The sequence below is a fragment of the Gobio gobio genome (assembly GCF_949357685.1).
Source record: "Gobio gobio genome assembly, chromosome: 18".
In the NCBI taxonomy this organism is placed as follows: Eukaryota; Metazoa; Chordata; class Actinopteri; order Cypriniformes; family Gobionidae; genus Gobio; species Gobio gobio.
The window spans coordinates 44,406,774-44,429,508 of NC_137111.1; the positions used below are offsets into that span (position 1 = coordinate 44,406,774).

Genomic DNA, 22,735 nt, shown 5'->3' on the forward strand with positions numbered 1-22,735 from the left:
TCAATCACACTGACACACAACAGCACAAAGACACTGACCCCGCGGTTGACACCAGCTGCTCGGGGCACAACAGAGCCCCGTGCACAATCTCCACTTCTCTCTCACTTTCTCTCCCTTAGCCTTCTTTTTATTCTTCTCTCTGTGAGAAATGAGGCTCCCGAGGCCTCCAGACACCCAAAACTAACACACACACACACACACACACATCTGGCATCTCCTGTAGTGTGTAACCTAATCAGGTGAGTCTCCCATGTGAAATATTTAAACATGTGTGTGACAGAGAAATACAGACTTGTAACCGTGGGTGTGTATGGTTGTTTTGAAAATAAGATGCATTCAAAACTCTACCTGTACAAGCATCAGAAATGTGAACACATTCAGAGACAAGATTCTGCACTAAAAGACAGCCAGGTCAGGATGCATATCTCTGCTATTCGTCTTCAAGGACAAAATAATTCAATGAAAAAATCTGCAAAATTAATGCTGTTAAACTTTTGTTGGGAGGTAGTGTAGCCTAGTGGTTAAAGGTAACCGAAATGCTGTTGGCTCTAACTAGTTTCAGCATCAGATGTCTGAGAAGATTCACACTTAAATCAGATAAACTGTCAGCTAAATGAACAATTATTACTTCATGTTTACACCTCAATGTTTATGAAAAGCTCCGATTAGTGAGATATTTACAGCATATTTATGAGCGGCAGACAGACAAACCTGAGAGCAGAGTAGGTGCCCAATGAGAGCGGGGAGAAGTCAGGGTGGTAGTAGAGGTACACAGACGACACACAGAAGGGCAGGATGTCCAAAACCCCTACGGCTACTATTCTGCCATCCAACCAGTACTGCTGATGGAACGAGCCGTAGCCCACATCCGGACCGTCAGGAGCGGTCTCAGCCTGGGAGAAAGAAAGAGAATATAGTTATTATAATTATATAGAATTATAGATTTCATTATCGTACAGTGAAATGCATTTCTTTTGAAGCTTTTGTCTCTTCATTGGACAAGAGTAACAGAAAAAAATTACTGAAGATTTAGAGTGAGGAGCAAGAAATTCTGTAGATCAGACTCAAATCTACATCACCCACATGATATTTACAGTGGCAAGAAAAAGTATGAGAACCGCTTGCAGAATCTGTGAAAATGAGAATATTGTTAACTAAATAAGAGGGATTATACAAAATGCATGTTATTTTTTATTTAGTACTGTCCTGAATAAGATATATTACATAAAAGATGTTTACATATAGTCACAAGAAAAAAAAAATTACTGAATTTATTAAAATGACCCCGTTCAAAAGTTTATGTACCCTTGATTCTTAATACTGTGTGTCATTCCCTGATGATCCACGGCTGTGTGTGTGTGTTTTGTGATGGTTGTTCTTGAGTCTCTTGTTTGTCCTGAGCAGTTAAACTGATCAATGTTCTTCAGAAAAATCCTCCAGCTCCTGCACATTCTTCAGTTTTCCAGCATCTTTTGCATATTTTAACCCTTTCCAGCAGGGATTGTATGATTTTGAGATCCATCTTTTCACACTGAGGACGATTGAGGGACTCAAGCACAACTATTAAAAAATTTGCAAATATTCACTAATGCTCCAGAAGGAAACGCAATCCATTAAGAGCTGGGGGTGAAAACGCAACCGCCGATTCAAGAGGGTTAACTGCTCAGGACAAACAAGAGACTCAAGAACAACCATCACAAAACACACACACAGCCGTAGATCATCACAGTATTAAGAATCAATGGTTCATAAACTTTTGATCGGGGTCATTTTAATAAATTCAGCTATTTTTTTTGTCTTGTGGACTATATGTAAAAAATGTTTATGTAAAATATATTATTCAGGACAGTACTAAATAAAAAAACATGCATTTTGTATGATCACTCTTATTTAGTTAAAATTATTCCCATTTTCACAGATTCTGCAACCGGTTCACATACTTTTTCTTGCCACTGTATATTATTCATTAATTTAAACAAATACATGTATAAATCATTTGAACAACTGATTATTTGAAGCTGGGAATAGAGTCATTGCTCCAAAAACTAAATCAGGTAGAAATCATTACTGAATTGTGACACTAGTGACAATACTGGCTTGACTTGGCCATAATATAACAAAATATAATAAAGGGCATTTTAAGAAGGGAGGCCTACCAAAGGAGCTTTTTAGTCAGCATGAAACATTCCCATTTTATCCATGTGACATACTTTAGAATGAAACAGGACAATCAATTGGGATGGGACATGGGACTTGAACTTATGCATCAGGTTTTGTTTAGATGGTGAAAATGGTTGGAGGGGAGGGGCTGAAAAAAAAATAATCAGTGACTGGTGATGTCAACAGCCATTTTACATTTTAAAAGGGTCATGAATTGAGAAATAAAAATGTCCTTGAGCTTTTGGCACAATAGAGGTTGTCGTACTATAAGAATTGAAAACTTTTTAGTCCAAAAACAGCTTTTATTGAAACCAAGCCCAGAGAACGACTCGTTTTGGAATGGCCGCCTCTTTAGAAGAAGATCAACGCCTACTTCTACATCATTACTACTGTAGCCCCGCCCACTGATTCACAAGTGACAAGTAGTAGGTAAGTAACAGACGTGACCCTAACACTGGATGGGGCAACGAAGCGTTAAACATGCAAAATGTTATGCAGTGCCAGGTTGTGGAAAAACACAGCCACTGCATTGGATTTGCAGAGAGCCTGAAATAAAAAAAGTATATTGGATCCGATAGGAATGGAGCAACACGTAAAAAAGTTTTTACTGTGTCACGATTGCTTTGTTACAGATCATTTGATATGTACTGATTATGTGTGCGTGTCTAAAGCTGGGGACACACTTAATGATTTAACACACTATATGATTTTAATTAAATGCTGACTGTAAACACCGACTAAACACAACTGGCACAGACCCAGTGCGTTAGGGCATGATCAGTCATAAGTGTCAAGCTACATTCATAATCAGCCTTACGATCGTTAAGTGTGTCCCCGGCTTAACCAAAATCACCAGTGACCGGTGATTTCTGATATGTAATGATTCATGTACAGTCAGATCGTTTATTGTCAGTAAATCAAACCAGTGACTAAACGGTCAACTTCACATTGTTTCTCTCAGTAGGATGAAAATAATCTGTTATTTAAACTGTGATTAAATTATTTATAGAAAGCGATCAAAGAACACTCCCTTTACAATCGCTGGAGCTGTCAATCAAAGAGCGCAAGTTTATTAGAGACCGAGTTATGGACTCTCGCCTAAACTCACGTAATCAACGAATCTCTTATTTACATTGTGTTTGCACTGTTAATTATGATGAAAGCATTCGTTAGTGAGTAGAAATCGAGTTGCAATGACAGCATTTACGAGCTCAACACGTCTGTGAACGGCTACAATGTTCATCACTGCAAGCGTTCATGCCATGATCTAAATATAATGCTATAGATCTAAATATAATGCTATAATCGACACTTCACGATGTTAGCCAATCACAGCAGTGGCCGTTTACACTGAAGTCTCACAGTAGACACACCCCTTCAAACAGCATACATTATAAAATGGGAACATTATAAAACAATGACAAACTTTTTTTGTTTATGTACTGATGAATTGTACAGACCAGGAACATGCATTAAGAAGAAGAAAAAAAATCTAATTTTAACAAAGTTGAATCTTCAAACTAGTATTATCATGCAAATCAATTCAAATAGTTGAGAACATTGTGAAAGAGATCCTGTGCAAAAACGAGTCAATCAATGCTCAAACAATTTGAAAGTCTGTGCTTGCAAAGGAACACAGGGCGTACAGTAGCTCGCTAATAGATCCCACATGTGGGCTGAGAGCAGAGGTGTGTGTGTGCGCGTGTTTGTGGAGTGGAAGTCAATGCCAGGCACACACAAAGTTCGAGAAACTATGAGAGGCGATTTAATAAAAATCCTTGCATGAACTAAATCAATCTCCACACTGAAAGCCTTTGCAGGAGGGAACAGGGGAGCCGTTTTTCCCCTTTGTGTGAATGTATGTGTAAATCAGGGGTGGCAGTGAGTGGAACCATACAAAAAAACTACTGTTGTGTCTGAAGATAAAAGCCCACATTCCTTCATGTGACATAAACACACTTGTGTCTGAATATATGTCTGCTGTTTTGGACGGCTGTAAAACCGTTACCTGCCCGAGATCGTATTTCCCACTCAGACCTTCACGCTGCCTTTTTTCAATCAAGTGGCTTATCGACGAGGGCGCTTTATTCACCCTAGTCCACCAATGAGACTTCAAACGGCTCGGCGAGAGGGGGCTACGCAGCCATAGCCGTAACGGGATCTCTCCGCGGCCCCCTCGGCCCATCTGGGTCCAGTTAGCCCTGCAGGAAGGCGGCTCGTTATCACAACACCAGGGGAGCGGCTCGGCCAATCTGTTCAGTATGAGAGGCTTTAGACGCTGCTGCGCCACGGTCACTCACCTCCAAATTAAAACCAACACAGAAACATCACATATGCCACTCACAATGTTCAAACCTACACTGTAAAAATGTTTGTAATGTTAGCAGTAGAAGACTGTAAAAATGCTACAGTAAAAACCTTGGCTAATGGCAATGTCCCTTACCATATACTGAGGAAAAACATCCACAAAAGGGACATTTTATCCACCTTATTTTTAATGTGAGAGCGAGTGTGGCTATTTGTAACTTTCCTGTGTCATTTGCTTATTTTACAAAAAAAGTCCATTATACTACTTGATACTGCAAACTGGTATTTCTTATAATATTTTAATGTATTGTCGTAATTTTAAACACACTGGTATGTAGCGCAAATAGTTTTACCATTTACTGCATTGTTATTTTTCTGTTACTTACAGTCAAACCAAAAATGATTCAGACACCAGATATAATGTTTTACTAGTGGGTCCAGACACTATTAGCTCATTTATGCAAGTAAGGATAGCAAAATAAAGGAAAATGTGACATATTATACCCGAAAATTCTTCATACAGTGGAATATCAGCAAAATTGATAAAAATTTGGGCCCAAAATTATTTGACCTGATCATGTTTTGCTGTAGTGTTTTTTCTTTAATTGCTAATGTGACCTTTTACACCACAGACTGAACATATTAAAGGGGTACTTCACCGCTGGAAAGATGAATGTGTATTTAAATTGGGTCATTTATGTGGAAGAAATGTGAAATTATTTTAGAAGTTGGTGCCTTCTAGACTGAGAAAAGCCAGAAAAGGTATTTTTGGCTCATGTGGAAGAAAGACAACAACCCCCAGAATGCACTTGCTTCGCTGCCCTACGAGGCCACTCCCAAGCCATCTCTTGCCCACCGTGGCGTCACCCCACCGTTGTTTTGATTTTTATAGTAATAAAATCATTTAGTTCAGTTAGAGAACAGACATTGCAATAAAAAAACTGAACGTGTCTGCCCAATACAGCACGAGCCGAATGAGTGTCGCCGCACAAACGCAGCAGGAGTCAGATCTCATTCATCAGAGAGTGAGGAGCTGACAGACCAGATTAATCGCGGAAGATTTGGTTTCAAAGCGAAATGTGCCTATTTAAGTGAGTTTGTCATTGTACCGTTTTGTTGTGTTTTCATGAACCCAAAATTCAAGCAACCCGCCCCCGAATTGGCGCTAATTTTAAACGGCCGCATTGTCATTCATTCACGGCCTATGGAAGCTTAATTTACATAGGAACTAACTGAGAACACCCGCTTTGATCCGATTGAAAACATGTGGAACTAGCTCCTACTACTGGCTGTAGTCTTTAGCCTCTGGCCCAAAAAGCCTCAGATGACGCAAAATCACGATATTTGCATAATCTGTGGCTTTTTTCCAGACATAAAATACATAAATCTGTCATCTCAGGGGGAAATGGGGGGCACAATCATTTGAATATACTACCGGGTTTCTGCTGACACAAAGCTTAATGCTAAATCACTGAAGTAACCCTTTAAGTATTGCTTGGTCATTGGTTGACCTAAATTGGTATTATCTAATTGTGTACTTAAATTTGATTGGTTGATTGTATTCAATTGCATACCTTTCTATCAAAGTTATCTGACATTATCAAGATGAATTTGAGTTCTTGTCATATTTTATTACCATTTTCTAAACTATAGCAAATAAACTGTGATGATGTGAGAAATGTTGAAGGTGTCTGAATAAATTTTGGTTTGACTGTATATAACGCAGACTTGCACATTCACAGAAAAACTTTAATTGAGCGTTGCAAAATCAGGTGGATAATAAAAAATCTTTCAAAGTATAATCTTTGTTCTACCGCTAAACTGGCACAGTTCACAGCATCCCTCCCCCAGTTCTGGAGAAGTGTTACAGTAAACCCCTCATTTTGTCCGCCGAGGACCATATTCCATATGTATGGTTTACTTATTTTCATTCAGTGTGCTTGTCCAGTTGGTTGGCGGTTTAAACTAGCTGTCAGTATTAAGTACACACAGCCGCTCAAGATGAAGGTGCTTTCATAGCGCGGCTAGCGGTGATGATTAAGGGCTTGCGGTGAAACTGAAAGCCCATTCTCAGCCTGGCTTTTGGTACCACATGTGCCGAGCCTCGTTTCTGTCAGAACCAGACTGGACTCAAATCCAACGCATGTCATGCTAACTTACCCTCCGGCAGCAGAGACCTGCTAAAGGAACGTTAAGCTCTCAGCACCACCTGACAGCCGCCCATCTTTCATCCATAATGATCTGACGGTATGTTCTAGATTGCATTTTCGCTCCGTTTTAATGAAACGCAGCCTCCACAGAAGTATTTCACAGTAAATGTCTCAGGCATGTTTATGCAGCCATGACCTAAGTGCGGGAAATGGAGTCACCTTGACCCCAGGATCACCTTGCCGGACAGCCTAATGACTGCGTCTGTGCCACTGTGAAAGCAAGCAAAACAGAGATGAAGCCAACAATAAAGGCAGGGGCCCAAATCACAAGCATATGCTGCCCTGTGTCAGTCTTTGTTTGGCCTGCTTTCTCCAGCCGTGTAGTTGCGTGCTACGCATCCGTTTGCAGACGGCGTAAGGGACGTCAACAGGCTGTTTGTCATGCGGATTGGGCAGTTAACATTCCACGTCCATGAACGATACAATGGCTCTTCTATGCGTAAGGGAGAGGAGAGGAGAGGAGAGGAGAGGAGAGGAGAGGAGAGGAGAGGAGAGGAGAGGAGAGGAGAGGAGAGGAGAGGAGAGGAGAGGAGAGGAGAGGAGAGGAGAGGAGAGGAGAGGAGAGGAGAGGAGAGGAGAGGAGAGGAGAGGAGAGGAGAGGAGAGGAGAGGAGAGGAGAGGAGAGGAGAGGAGAGGAGAGGAGAGGAGAGGAGAGGAGAGGAGAGGAGAGGAGAGGAGAGGAGAGGAGAGGAGAGGAGAGGAGAGGAGAGGAGAGGAGAGGAGAGGAGAGGAGAGGAGAGGAGAGGAGAGGAGAGGAGTCCAAATTATGTGGGCGGATGGATGGATGTATGCAGAGGATAAGACGAATGGATGGACGGATGGATGAGACGAATGTCCAAATTATGTGGGCAAATGGATGGATGGAGAGGATGACACGAATGTCCAAATCATGCAGGCGGATGGACGGATGGGAGAGAATGAGACGAATGTCCAAATCATGCAGGCGGATGGACGAATGGATGAAGAGAATGAGACGAATGTCCAAATCATGCAGGCGGATGGACGAATGGATGAAGAGAATGAGACGAATGTCCAAATCATGCAGGCGGATGGACGGATGGGAGAGGATGAGATGAATGTCCAAATTATGCTGGCGGATGGATGGACGGATGGATGAGACAAATGTCCAAATGATGGACAGATGGATGGATGGATGGATGAGAAGATGAGACGAATGTCCAAGTAAAAAACACAAACAACTGACCAGAAAGCACAATGAAACATTTTACAAATATTCAATTATTTATATAATGATAAATAATGTTAACTTTGGATAGCCATAAAAAAGTAACAGTATTTTAAAGGACTCTCTAGCACCCTCTTGCAGTCCATGGACCCCAATTTGGAAACCCCTGCTGTATTATATGGAGAAAGCAGCCCGACATTCCTGGATTCACATTGCAATAGTATAGTTAGACACATATTCACACTGTACATTGTGAAAAGCACTATACAAGTAAAACTGGTTTGAGTATTGTGCAATAGAAAATAATATACCCCCATTATATTATATTACATCCCATTTATTGACTACAGTGATTATTCTCTCAGAGCATTAAATGTCAAAGAATTACTCCGTAGAGGAGCACTGGGAACGCAGCAGGACTCAAATGTTATTCGAGTCACACAGGCACAGCGCTCATTAGACACAGCGCTCAGCGACGGCTCATTTAACCCCGCGTGGAAACAGCAGCGCTCGATTACGACTGCCATTTTTCTCAGAGCCGGCACTCACGGCATGGCGTGGCACACTCCCGGCTGGGGAACGGCTCCCTCTGCGACGCAGATGCAATGCCTGGATATACGCAGGCAGGTGGAGCTCTGATTACATTGTGGGGAAGTGTTTATTAATGCGCTAATGATTTCATTGTGTCCAATCCTTCAGATAAGGATATGTGTCACGCTGGTCTTTTAAGGTGACGAGACATGGACAGTTAAAGACTAATTGCTATTGCTTGTCATTGGAATTAGAAAAGAAAGGAAAACTATGCCATAAGTGCTGTATGCCAAGTATGTGTGCATATGCATGTGGAAAAACAGGGGTATGGTTTGAGGTCTATAAAACCTTGACGACTAATTACACAACACCGCTGTTAACGAGCATTTCCCCTTAGGACAGACATTTCAGGTCAATAAAAAGACATTTAAAAAAGCCAAACAGAAACAGACATACAAATGCAACACAGGCATGCATCAGGAGAAGGGCATGCCAGTGACGCAAAACACGCACGCCATGTGACACACACATGAACAAATACACACACACACACACACCTAGATAAACACAACCAGGTGAATGAGCCTAATACAGCAAATCTACAATCATGCTGTTTACTTTTGACTTTGCAGGCAAAAGTTCAAATAGTGTTGTTGTTCATGCATCTTTAAGTGAACGGATATGCCACAAGCGCACACGGTTCTGCACCTGATGCCAATTGCCCCTTTAAGATTTGCACGCAGAACCCTAGTTTATCTGTGCATGGAGAAAAGAGTCCTTTATATAGTACTAAAGCAATAAAATGCAATAATTTAACACTTCTTCGTCAGTTTCAAGCCACAGCCACACTTGGCCACTGATGCTCTAATTACAGCAACATTTCTCAAGCTAAACAAGCGAAAAACACAACACTATTCAAAAGCCGCTAAGCTTTTTTTCCCATTCAAAAAGGATTCATTAAATCAGATTGGATGTTATAAATCAAATTCAAATAAATGCTGTTCTTTTGAACTTTCTATTCATCAAAGAATCCTGAAAAAAAGTTTCCGCAAAAATATAACTGTTTTCAACATTGATAATAATCAGAAATGTTTATTGAGCAACAAATCATCATATTATAATGATTTCTGAAGGATCATGTGACACTGGCGACTGGAGTAATGATGCTAAAATTCAGCTTTTGAAAGGTAGTGTATATTTTGCTAACTAAATTCAAAATGGAAGTCTGAAAAAGAATGTAAACTAAAAAGTATGAGTGAGTATACGGCATCACCAGCCCTGATGCAGGAGCGTCTGGCTAACAGCCTTGACGAGGTGATAAAAGCATGTTTCCTGTAAATGGTAACAATCTTCATTAGCACAAAGGGGGAAGCAGAGAGCACATGTTTCCCTCCACATCATCCCCCCTTTTTTAGGAAAAATTGGGAAAAGGTAAATAAAAAGGCTTAAGCCACCTGCAAATTAAAATACACGAATAATGGCTGTACACCCATATGTTCACCACAGAGATTAATATGAGCGGTGGTGCTGGTCTATTTAAAGATCAAATAAATATCAAAATAAAATAATAAAAAACATTCAAATAGAAATACAGTGATGTATCAGATATATACCATGGCACATGACACTTGGTATGACAAGGTATTTCCAAGAATCCCATGTCTACTATGGTTCATGTAACTTGCATTCAGGACATGTGCCATGGTAATACCTTGTTATGTTGAACATACACTGTAAGTGTAATACACTATAAATACCACAGTAAATAAATATTTTAGTTGTTCAGCACCATAGTTTTTTATTTATTATAATATATAATCCCTATTTATAGAGTGCGAGAGAGGAGAGGAGAGATATATAGGGATTATATATTATATGCAAATATAACATTATTAATATAATAAATATAATTAATATATTATAATATAATATAATTAATATATGTTGTGCTGCTTAATATTTTTTGCAACCTGTGATACTTTTTTCAGGATTCATTGATGAATAAAAAGTTAGAAAGAACAGCATTTATTTAAAATATTAATCTTTTCTAACAATATAAATCTTTACCTTTTACCGATTTAACACATCCTTCCTTAAAAAAGTATTAATTTATTTATTTTTTAAAAAGAAAGAAAAATATTACTGACTTTTTTTTAACTTTTTATTCATCAGACAATTCCTGAAAAAAGTATCAAGTTATGAAAAAAAAATATTAAACAGTACAACTGTTTCCAACATTGATAATTAATCATCATATTAGAATGATTTCTGAAGGATCATGTGAGACTGAAGACTGGAGTAATGATGCTGAAAATTTAGCTTTTCAACACATAAATAAATGATATTTTAAAGTATATTAAAATAGAAAACAATTTCTGTATTTTTGATCAAATAAATGCAGGTATGATGAGCATAAGAGACTTCTTTCAGAAACACTTCCACACTTTTGAACAGTGCTGTACCATTTACATAAAATGAAAGAATATTTGTGCCATGCCACAGTATTTTTTTCTGAATGGAAAAGCCAAGTCAATAAGTGGTTTAACCTCACCATAATTTAACATCCCAAACATCAAGACTTTGTGTTCAGTCACATTTGCTCTTTAATGTCTGCTCCTCAATATGAAGGAAACCCCAAAAAGGGATCACTTTATGCTGGCAGTCGGACATGACAGAGATGATCATCTGTCAGGGACAACTTCACATCACAGTCAACTCTTTGTTTGCGTTCCTGTCCCATGTGTGTGTGGCCATGCCATGCTGCACAGAAATGTGGTTGGTCTGGACAGCACATTGACATTTTTCCATCGCTTCATGACAAACAAACAACCCAACAATTACACTGCTACCCAGAGAGCCATTTCCACATGTTGTTTGTCTCAATGTGGCTCCTATAGACCACAACATTAGCATTGTTATTCATAGGTGGTATTACCCTAAGGTTTTTTATGGATATATGATGTCTGTCAAAAAACGTGTCATTTTCCCTCAAAAACAAAAGGAGAGAAAAAATACTTTTGTATAAAAAGGTTCTGGGCAAAATAACTTCTAAGTAACTTTTATGACTGCTAATGGAAACTATATGTGCACTTTGAGTTCTTCAGTAGGAACCAGAAGAAGTGATTAAATCATCTGCTTTGAGACTATACTGGACCTGTACAATTTTAAAGAGAAATCCTCTATTGGCCAAGACTTCGGCAAGAGAGGCAAAATCATATTATACATTTGAAATATAAAAAGACTTACCTCTAAAGGAGAGTCACAGAGGAACCTCTTAAACTGTGAGGGGAAAGAAGTAGAAAAGAACAGCGTTACTTTAAATTCAACTACATGACAAAATATAAAATACACAAGATAACAGTTATAGTTGGTGGGCAGTCTACAGTTGAACACATTTGATATGGCCTTGTATCATTTTATCCAATATCTCTCCTGTGGTCCTTTTAAGGCTAAGCTCACATTACAAGTTTTCTACGGTTGTCAATGCTGGCGTGCATTAATGTCAGACAAGGCTTAAATGTAGCTACGATCGCAAATTTCCGCTCTCACACACAATCCTGCACATAGAAAAGTGTCAAAAGATTAATGACTACGTGTCTGAAAACAACATGTTGCAGTGTTGGGCTGGTCGCGATGCCCAAACAAACAAATCAATGCTTTAAATCTTCAATTTGACTTTCAACTGTTTTCAATTCTGCTTTAATTAAGAGGGTTTAAATAAGCTTGGCTCTTTAACAACACACACAATAGCAACTTTTGTAATCACAGTGATGTAAGACATTTAATTTTGTTTACTCAATTTCAAAATGAATAGCTGTTCGGTCATTGGTTTGTTTTGGCCGAAGCGAGGTAGTGGTAACTGGCTAGCATTGTGAAGAGAGAGGAGAGAAAAAGCAAGATGTTTAATAAGGAGGTTTTAAAGAACTTTATCTTTGCTAAAGCAGTCATGTCCTTGCTTTGTTTATCGATGACTGACTTATGGCTTTCTTTGTTTAGGTCACAAACTGGAATACGGGTCTTTTGACATTTGGCATGTTTGGTTCGATTAAAACAAACCCTGGTGCGATTGCTCAGTTAGTGAGGTTCATTTGAACGTGTGAACGCTGCCATTTGAACCCTGGTGCGCAACAAACAAGTGGACAAAGACGGCTGAAAAGATGGGTCTCGGTCCACTTCCAAACAAACTCTCGTGCGGTTCGAATTAAATATGAACGCAACACAGACCAAAGACATGTAAACGAACCAAAAACGGGAAGATGAGACCCTAAAAAGGACACACATGCTCACACATATCGCTTTTTTCTCATCATAGTCGTGATGTTGTCCATCACAGTTCGGTACAGGCGTCAGAACCGCATCTCCTCACAGCAGATCTTGGTTTGTGTGTGTGTGTGTGTGTGTGTGTGTGTGTGTGTGTGTTGTTTTGGATGTTTGTTTCGGTAAGTTCTGTTTCAAAATAGGGAATTCGTCACAAAACTGACCAATCAGGTCGACCAATCAACGTATCCCTATGCCTTTAGGTTCGGTATCTTTTGGTTCGGGGATAAAAATGCCAATCTGAAGGCTAATCGGACGAGGACTTTGGTCCGGACCGAACAAACCAAGCTACAAGTGTGAACACATCCTAAAAATGATTACAGGGTGTAGTAACAGACTAAAGGACACTAGAACTTGCATACAGACACATAATACGTGTTAGGACACAAAACACGCATGACAACCATGCAAAAGGCACACAAAAGTGAATTCCATCTTGCATTATTTGCATTAAGTTAACTTTGCTCAACTTTGTCACGCCTCATGCCATCTCAAATCGATATTGAAAATGAATGACGTCCAATTGTTTTGCTGCTGCACCCTGTAAATGTAATGAAAACCCTGACACCTCAAATACTTATGTTGTCAGCTATGAGTTCACCTAAAAGCAACTAAAAAGTAGGAAGTGTGAGATAAAGCTGATCAGAACCATAACCCCAGAAAGAGATGAAGCCATAAAACAGTCCATGATCATTGGGACTTGTTCAATAAATAGCATGTGTGCATTGGCTGTTTCTGCTTGTTTGTCACTGCTTATCCACAAGTCTAATATGAGGAAACATCATAAACCAATGAGAAAAAGAGAGAGAGCGGCAATATGCAAACTAAATGACAATACTTCCACATTCACGCAATTAGACTTGCTGCTTCCAGATCTTGAACAGAATAAATTTGAGGAAATTACATTTGGCTCCATGTAACAAACTCACACAAATGCACATTTGATCCCCTCCATCTTTAACACACACACACACGTAGTGTTTTCATCTTTTATGGGGACTTTCCATAGGCGTAATGGTTTTTATACCGTACATACCGTATATTCTATCCCCCTACACTGCCCCTGCCCCTAAACCTAACCCTCACAGGAGACATTCTGCAATTTTACATTTTCAAAAAACATCACTTAGTCTGATTTATAAGATGTTTTCCTCATGGGGACCTAAAAGGATGAGGATTTCGGATATTGCTATCTTTGTGGGGACATTTTGTCCCCATAACGTGATGATTACCAGTCCACACACACACACACACACACACACACACACACACACACACACACACACACACACACACACACACACACACACACACACACACACACACACACACACACACACACACACACACACACACACACACACACACACACACACACACACACACACACACACACACACACACACACACACACACACACACACACACACACACACACACACACACACACACACACACACACTGTCGAGTTATCTGGGAATTTTTGCATCAGTACTTGCTTCTAACTCGACAAAAGCATCAGTCAACCACAGGGGACAAAGGGAACAACTCCAAATCACTTTTCAGCTCTTGTATTTAGTAATTTTTGTCAGGTCAGACAGTAATTGTACAGTTTGGCTCAATGATTCGATAAGGTTGATAACCTTAAAAAGAAAACAACACACAAAGAAAAGAATACATAAATACTCAAGATTAAATTTTTAAATGTGAACAAACATAATGTAAATAAAGATTTTTTCAAATACAACTGTCTCTCAATTTGCTCATTTATATATTTAAGCTTACTTTCCTTTCTTATCAAACATAATATTACCATTTTTCCCATGAACTATTTAAGTACCAGTGGTATATGTCACTATTTCAGTTCTTCTGAATACACAAATGGCATTTCTTTATAAACACACGAAACTATGCATCATGCACTTAAACACAGCATGATATAACAACCAATCTTCTCTATTTTGTCCATTATAATAATCAAATAACACAGATTTAAGCCATAATCAGTCTTCCATATAATTAAAGAGAGATATTATCATACCATCAGTGTCCCTGAGATGACCAATTTCTGATGCGTTTCCCGTCTTGTGTTTTACTCACTGCAGTCTTTTAAACTTTCTGCATACATCCATTTTCATGTTGAAGTTACTTGCATCTTTAATTCGCGCCGTTAACTCACTGTGGCGATCGCGTCTCTTCAGCTTTCTCTGCACTCTAACTCTGCGTGCATGTATCTGCCATGTGAGTTTCACTTTCTTCCGCCTTCACTCGGCATTCTCCGCCCCTCTTCGTCACTTTCCGCTTCTCCGTCACTTTTCCGCTTTTCCGCTTTTTTATCAGCTTCACACCTCCCACTTGACCTACTGGTTCTTGAACCCAAGTAGGTCACACTATTCATTTTCCTCTGACTGTTTGTCTGGCTGTTCTTCTGCAGGAATCAAGACGACTAACCGTCTAACATCTCTATGGAGGATGGTCGCAGGAATTTTGTTGGTCAAACATTTGGTGACTCTTTTCCTTTCGTCTTTGGCTTTTATTTTGTTGGGTTTTATACTTGAAACTGGGTAGTGTGTAAAGACTCTTACGTGCACATCTCTGACAACTCCTTTGTGATCAGGATTGACTTTGACCACTCTGGCCAACTTGAACTGGCTTCTTAGTGCATTCTGGTCAGCTAACCAGACTACATCCCCTACTGCGACATTCCGTCCTTTCGTGTGCCACTTGCTCCTCACAAACAAATTTGGGCCTGCTAACTGACTCCATTTCTTCCAAAATTTGTTAACTTCCCCCTGGATGATTTTTAATCTTCTATAGGGGTAGCCTACGAAATCAAAGTCACCTGGGTCTCCCCTTGGTCCTGACCTTCCTAACAAGAGAGAGTTTGGAGTGACGTACTCTATGCAATCCTCCCTGCTCTGGGTTCTCGCGTCTATAGGCCTCTCGTTCGCCAGATTGGCTGCCATGTAGAGGAAGGTTTGGAACTCGCCCCATGTGAAAATACCATTGCCTCCCAAGTTATGAAGGGCTCGCTTTACAATGTGGACAGCGGCCTCTGCTGCCCCATTCCTATGAGGAGAGCTTGCGGGATGGATTTTCCAGTACCATCTAGTGCCATGTTTAGCAGCCTCTTCCTCTAGCTCTGATTTATGCAAATTATCCAGGAACTTGTAGAGTTCTTTGAGAGCAGGTTTAGCTCCAATGAAATTTGAGCCTGGGTCAGACCACAATTTTCTCGGATGACCCCTCAGGGCTGTAAACCTCTGGTAGGCCAGTAGGAAGCCTTCAGTAGATTGGTCACTCACAACGTCCGTGTGTATAGCTCTAGAAGCCATGCAGCAGAAAACAATCCCCCAGACTTTGAGCCGGACTCTTTTCTTCACTTCATCCCTTACTTCGTACGGACCAAACAAGTCTAAGGTTGTGAATTCGAAAGGCGTAGCTGGTTCTGTCCGTTCAGGAGGAAGGTCGCCCATGACTTGCTGACATCTTTTTTCTCTCGCTTTCCTACAAATCACGCAGCTGTCTACTACCTTCTTGGCTAGTCTTCGACCTTTAACCACCCATGCTTTCTTCCTCATCCTGAGAAGTGTTCCTGCTACTTCTTCGTGATTTGCATTGTGGGCTTCTTGGGCCAATAGCATTGACACCCATGCAGTGTCAGGTAATATTGGAACTGCAACCTTTTCCTCATTGAAGATTTGAATTCTGCCACCACAAACCAAGAGCCCTGAGTGTTCTCGGTATACTGCCAGTCTGTTAAGTGTAGTGTCAGGAAAAGTCACATCCTTCTGAGTTGCCAGAAATAGCCCTCTTAATGCATCCTCTTGTTCCTTTACAGTAAGCACAGTCTTTCTGGTTTCATTCTTCAATGGTGCTTTCTGTTTTCCATCCTTTGGCTTCTGATTTCGACTTCCTAACCATTTCTGTATGGCACGCCATACCCAGCAGATGACTCTGACTATTTTGGTTAAGCTACTACATTTTTCTACATTCACCAGTTTTTTGACAACCAAGTCACCTTGTGTACTTCTCTGTAAGTTTTTCTCAAGTTTTGATTCTCCTGCATTCTCATGGATGATTGGGTCAGAAGTGATGTTGGTTGAATTACTTTGGTCCATAGGGCTTGATACTTTGAGACTTCCTTCTCTTGTTTCTCCCAGGTCCTTCTTTGTTTGAGCTCTCGTCAGAACTGCTGAGAATGTCTTCCTTTGAAGTCTATTAACCCTTTCTCTGGCATCAGCAGCAACCTCAGCAGCAGATTTCTTTGGCCACTCTCCTACAGGATGCCTAAGGAATTGTGGTCCCTTCTGCCATACAGAATCATCATCAAGATCCTTAGGAGTTCCCCCCCTTGTGATGAGGTCTGCGATATTGAAGTCCCCTGGGATCCACCACCAGTCACTGACTGGTCCAGCCTTTTGGATTTCCCCGACTCTATTTGCGAAGAACGTCTGGTACCCATAACTATCACGTTGAATGGCCCCCAGCACGGTTTGACTGTCTACCAGGTGGAACCAATGCTCAACTTCCATCCGCCCATGCTTCTCAAAGTACTTCCTGAGACGTACAGCGAAAACTGCACCACAGATCTCAGCTTTTACAGCATCTCCTTTCTGGTCCAATGGTGCTAGTTTGGCCTTAGACTCGACTAGTCTGACATCTATCCCTTGATCTGTGTCCCACCTTAGGTACAATACAGCTCCATAGCTTTTGTCGCTACCATCTGAGAATGTGATCCCCCATGGTTTTCCTTTCCAACCAACTGGTGTGAGACTTCTGTGAAACTTAACTTGACCAAGCTGCACATACTCCTCAAAAAGTTTGATGGCTTCATTCCTGAGATTTTCAGAAAGGGGTTTGTCCCATGTTTGTCGGGTTAAGTTCCCTTTTCCTGTCTCTTGGAATGCCTTCCTGACAAGAATTGCACCCTTTTTCTTGGCAGGTGTGACAAGACCAACTGGGTCATAAAGCCCGGCAACTTGGCTTAGCAGATGTCTTCTGGTCAAAGGGTTAGGTGTTTTCAGTTTCACTTCGTCCCTAAGAAGGTTTTGTTCCATCCTCATCTTCTTCTTCCTTTTTGAGAAGTTAATGGAAGTCATAATGTAGAGTTTGTCCTCCTCTACCAAGTACCCTGTGCCCAAAGCCTTGCTATCTTCCTCCTTCATCTGGTTCGGGAGTACGATTACCTGACTTTGGTTTTTCACACCAGTCACTTGCCTCCCACTTTGCCCTGACCGAATCCATGGCTTGAGCGCAAATCCGCCTGCTGTCAGGATCTCTTCCAGTCCATTTATTATCTCATTCAGCCTCTTCTGGTCATTGTGGGATGTAAGGATGTCATCCACATAACTATCCTCCTCAAGGACTCTGCGCTCTTCTCCCAAGTGAGCAAACTTTGTTAGTCTTGCTGTCTCACGCATAGCTAACTGTGCAATGCATCCAGCAGGGCGATCTCCAATGTTAACCCTTGTGATAGCGTACTCCCCTATTTCTTCCTCTTGAGTATCTCTCCAAAGGAACCTGTGAAGGTGTACTTCACGCTCCTCCAGCCACACGGAATTATACATCTTCTTAATGTCCCCAAGAGCAGCAAATACTCCCTTTCTGAATCTAAGCAAGACAGCCCTGATAGGGTTGAGTACATCTGGTCCCTTTAACAGAAGATCATTCATGCTCAGTCCCCTGAATTTTTGGCTACTGTTCCAAACAAGCCGCACGGGAGTAGTAGTTGAGTGGGGATTTGGCGCCACCAAGTGGCTGACATACCAAATTGGGCCCTTCCAATTATCAATCACTTCCTTGGTGAGTTTTGTCGCTGCCTTTCTCTCCACCATGTCATGGACTTGAGCAGCATAAATGCCCTGCCACTCAGGCACCCTCTTGAGTTGTTTCTCTGTTCTTAGGAAAACACTTTCCACTCCACTTCTGTTGTATGGAAGGGTAGATGGGTCCTGAATCCATGGATACTTTGTATCCCAGTGTGGAGACTTACTGTGAGAATCCTCTTCAACATAGGTAAGACCTTCTCTTATGATCTCAAGTTCTTTTTCTTCCACAAGGGTCATTTCCTTCCCTCCTGGTTGGCAATTACCACAGCGACACCCACCACACTTTGGCTCGCAGGCTGCTCCAATACTGTCCCATCTCCACCACTCAAGAAACTCCTGATTACTGGTCAGTGAACTTTTTGTTTCAGCGACATGACTTTTCCCCTTTGGAGCTCCAGCCTTCTCAAGGATTTCCTCATACCTGACTGCAGCTGTCCTCATAGATCGAGCAAAATGCGTCTTAGACTCATATGCTGCCATGTCTACCATCTCCAACAGCTCTTGGTGCGCTCCAGCCACTGTTTTTCCCAACGGGCTGTCCCACAAGACGAGATCCCCCACAATCTTCAATCTTTGTGGCGCAAGTCTTCCCTCTCGATGGCTGATAAGGAGCTCAATCTTCTCTGGTCTTTTCAATTCTTCAAGATCCGCTTCAGGAAAGAATTTCTTAAGTTGCTCTGGTGTTACACTCCTGTGTACTTTGGCGATTTCCTCCAACCCATAGCAGATTAACTGGTGAGCCTTCTCTGTCCCCTTGGAAGTTTTAACTCTAATCCTGAGGAGATATCTTTTTGTGCTCACTCTAATGGCCATCTTGCCAACTCCATGAACCACCAAGGTAATTTTCTCACCTCTCAGCTTGAGTCTATCAGCAGCTTCATGGGTAATATAATTCGTATCTGAGGCCAGGTCTATCAGAGTGCCAATTTTCTGTCCCGCATTCGTGGTGACCTCCATCAGCATCATGATAACAGGAAGCTCTTTCAGTCCACTTTCATTCAACAATCCCATCTGATCGTTCTCAGAGCAGTTTACCATCTTAACTTTGTTCGTGAATGCCTTTTTGCACCTTTCCGCAAGTTCTGGTGAAAGCTCAGCCAAAAATTCCTCCTGCTCATCTGTCAGTCTGCCTCCTTTCTTACTATCTTTGATGACAGCCTTTCCTTCACTCACGTTCTTCAGTTCCCCTTTTGGACAAAGGAAGTAATGGTGGTCTGACAAAAGTCCTTTCTTACAGTCTTTGTTCTTGCAAAGGTAGCTATCGCTGCACTTGTCATCCTCCTCATGACACCCCAAGCACTTCTTACAAGCTCCCAGTTTTTTCATGATAGACTTCTTCTCTGCTAGTTTTAGTTCTTTGAACTTTCTGCAGAAGAAAATCTTGTCTCTATGCTTCTCAGCTCCACACACGATGCATCCGCTTTCTGTAGAAATCTTCTTTGTCGTTCTGGTAAAAGCGTAGCTTCTCTCAGATTTTCTTTCTGCTTTTTCTGGTCTCTCTGAGATTTTGAGCTGTTCCAGTTTCTCAAGAATTTCTTCTTCTTTCTTTAGGAACTTTAATAGTGCATCAAAGTGGTTCTCTGGTGTGATGCCATTTGCAGGATCTGTCATATAGACTAGCCAATCTCTTTTCACAAACTCAGGCAACTTGCTCTCAATGGACTTTATGACAAGTGGATTCTTAATCGCACCTACATTCCCCAGATCCGTGAGGTCTGCCAGGGCTTTTTCCACCATTTGGATTAATTCTATAACCCTTCTTGTCTGATTTCCTCTCACAGCAGGGATCCTCTCTAACTCCTCAACAATTTCCATGGCAATTGTGATTTTATTTCCATACCGGTTTTCCAACACCCTGAATACGTCATCAGCAGTGTTATGAGAAGACAATCTGAGCTCTTTGGCAATCTTCTCATCAACGCTGTCCACGAGCTGGATCTTTTTAACCTCCGCTGACCCGGTGGGCTCCCCCTGTCTCTGGAGATTTTCCCAGTCCCTTTTCCAACGGTAGAAATCCCTCTTACTACCACTAAACTTGGGTAAGCTTGTAGGTTTGATTCTCACTACTGGAATGATCTGAGCTGCATTTGCCGTTACATCCAGTTTTTCAGAAGCTCGAGCGTCCTCAGCAGCCTTTCGAGCCCACACAAATTCAGCTTTTCTCGCTTCAAGCTCGTTGCTAAACTCTTTCAGCTTCCGTACACGACAATCTAGATGCTCTCTTTCAGTTGCTGGAATCCATCTTTCCCAACTTAACAAAGCTCCAGTTGCCTCTTTCACCAGACTCATCAAGAGCTTCAGTTGCACTTCATAGCTTTCATAGCCGACGCCGTCGACAGGTATGGTGACTGTGCGTTCACAGGCTTTCTCTGCTTCAGAAACAGCGGCTGACACCTCATTCTCTCCATACCTTTTCCAGAGGTTGTCTTGAACTAACTCGTTAACTTCCTCAAACCTCGCGTCACAGTCCTCCATGGTTTTTCTAAAGTCAGCTTCCTGCTGTGCTGAAAGTAATACCTCTTCACCATCTTCTTGGTTGGCTTCAATCTCTGCCAGTAACCCAGCCTTATAATCATCATTTGTTTCAAACACATGTCTTGTTTCAAAAGAGAACTTTTTAAATTCTTCCTTGAGCTCTGATTCTAACAGCCTATGCGCTTCTCTACAGATGAAGTTTGCTTGCTTGGTGAAACTGCTTTTTGCAGAAGTTCTCTCCTTTTTCAGTTGATCGACTGTTTTTCCTAATGCTTCCTCAGCCATTTTAGTTTGGATGTTATTCACTTAACTCCTTTGTGTCAGCAACACTTTATCTGGACTTTACTGAGCCGTTGATCTCTTCATCCACGCTGCTACACTTGGTTATCAACTGTCGAGTTATCTGGGAATTTTTGCATCAGTACTTGCTTCTAACTCGACAAAAGCATCAGTCAACCACAGGGGACAAAGGGAACAACTCCAAATCACTTTTCAGCTCTTGTATTTAGTAATTTTTGTCAGGTCAGACAGTAATTGTACAGTTTGGCTCAATGATTCGATAAGGTTGATAACCTTAAAAAGAAAACAACACACAAAGAAAAGAATACATAAATACTCAAGATTAAATTTTTAAATGTGAACAAACATAATGTAAATAAAGATTTTTTCAAATACAACTGTCTCTCAATTTGCTCATTTATATATTTAAGCTTACTTTCCTTTCTTATCAAACATAATATTACCATTTTTCCCATGAACTATTTAAGTACCAGTGGTATATGTCACTATTTCAGTTCTTCTGAATACACAAATGGCATTTCTTTATAAACACACGAAACTATGCATCATGCACTTAAACACAGCATGATATAACAACCAATCTTCTCTATTTTGTCCATTATAATAATCAAATAACACAGATTTAAGCCATAATCAGTCTTCCATATAATTAAAGAGAGATATTATCATACCATCAGTGTCCCTGAGATGACCAATTTCTGATGCGTTTCCCGTCTTGTGTTTTACTCACTGCAGTCTTTTAAACTTTCTGCATACATCCATTTTCATGTTGAAGTTACTTGCATCTTTAATTCGCGCCGTTAACTCACTGTGGCGATCGCGTCTCTTCAGCTTTCTCTGCACTCTAACTCTGCGTGCATGTATCTGCCATGTGAGTTTCACTTTCTTCCGCCTTCACTCGGCATTCTCCGCCCCTCTTCGTCACTTTCCGCTTCTCCGTCACTTTTCCGCTTTTCCGCTTTTTTATCAGCTTCACACACACACACACACACACCAAGTCTGATTTTAATCTGGCAAAACCTGGCTCCTGTGGTTTAAAATGCTACAAAACAACAGTGAACAGCTTTGCTTATTGGACAACAAGAGGGTTGGAGAGAATTAGTCAGCGGTTAAAATCTCCATTATGGTGATTTTTGCATTTGCAATGTTTAGAGAACTATCAGCGAATGTGGATCTGGAAACAAGAACGGTTCTAAAAATCCAAAAACCAAACAATTTATGAGTTTTGTTTCCGTTAAATGTTCTTGAACATATACAATTTTCAGAGAACTGTTTCTGTGTTGTGTAAACTTAAAACTGTACGACTTAAATCAACAAATGGCTCTATTGCAATAAGGCTCAATTTGTGGCGGTTGTGTCAAAGAAACGTATTGTTGGGAAAGTGGAACTGAGAAAGATGGGATATGGGAGAGGGGTGC

The 22,735-nt window shown here is 40.9% G+C and overlaps 2 protein-coding genes across 8 annotated transcripts in view; both read right to left on the minus strand.

Annotated features, from left to right (window-relative positions):
- The window catches only part of ate1 (arginyltransferase 1), a 121,750-nt gene that overhangs the window by 59,002 nt on the left and 40,013 nt on the right, over window positions 1-22,735 (minus strand). For all 7 annotated transcript variants that reach the window (XM_079842175.1, XM_079842173.1, XM_079842178.1 and 4 more), the window contains 2 exons: window positions 11,641-11,673; window positions 712-893 (listed from right to left, as the gene is read on the minus strand). In XM_079842175.1, coding sequence (XP_079698301.1) covers window positions 712-893; window positions 11,641-11,673 — 215 coding nt within the window. The remainder of the gene's footprint in view (window positions 1-711; window positions 894-11,640; window positions 11,674-22,735) is intronic.
- On the minus strand, window positions 15,102-22,206 carry LOC307142542 (uncharacterized protein; the record flags this gene model as incomplete). The annotated part of the gene is made up of 2 exons (XM_079843511.1): window positions 21,989-22,206; window positions 15,102-21,590 (listed from the first exon to the last, which is right to left on the minus strand). The coding sequence occupies exon 2, from the start codon at window positions 21,300-21,302 to the stop codon at window positions 15,102-15,104; it is 6,201 nt and encodes a 2,066-aa protein (XP_079699637.1). The 5' UTR covers window positions 21,303-21,590; window positions 21,989-22,206.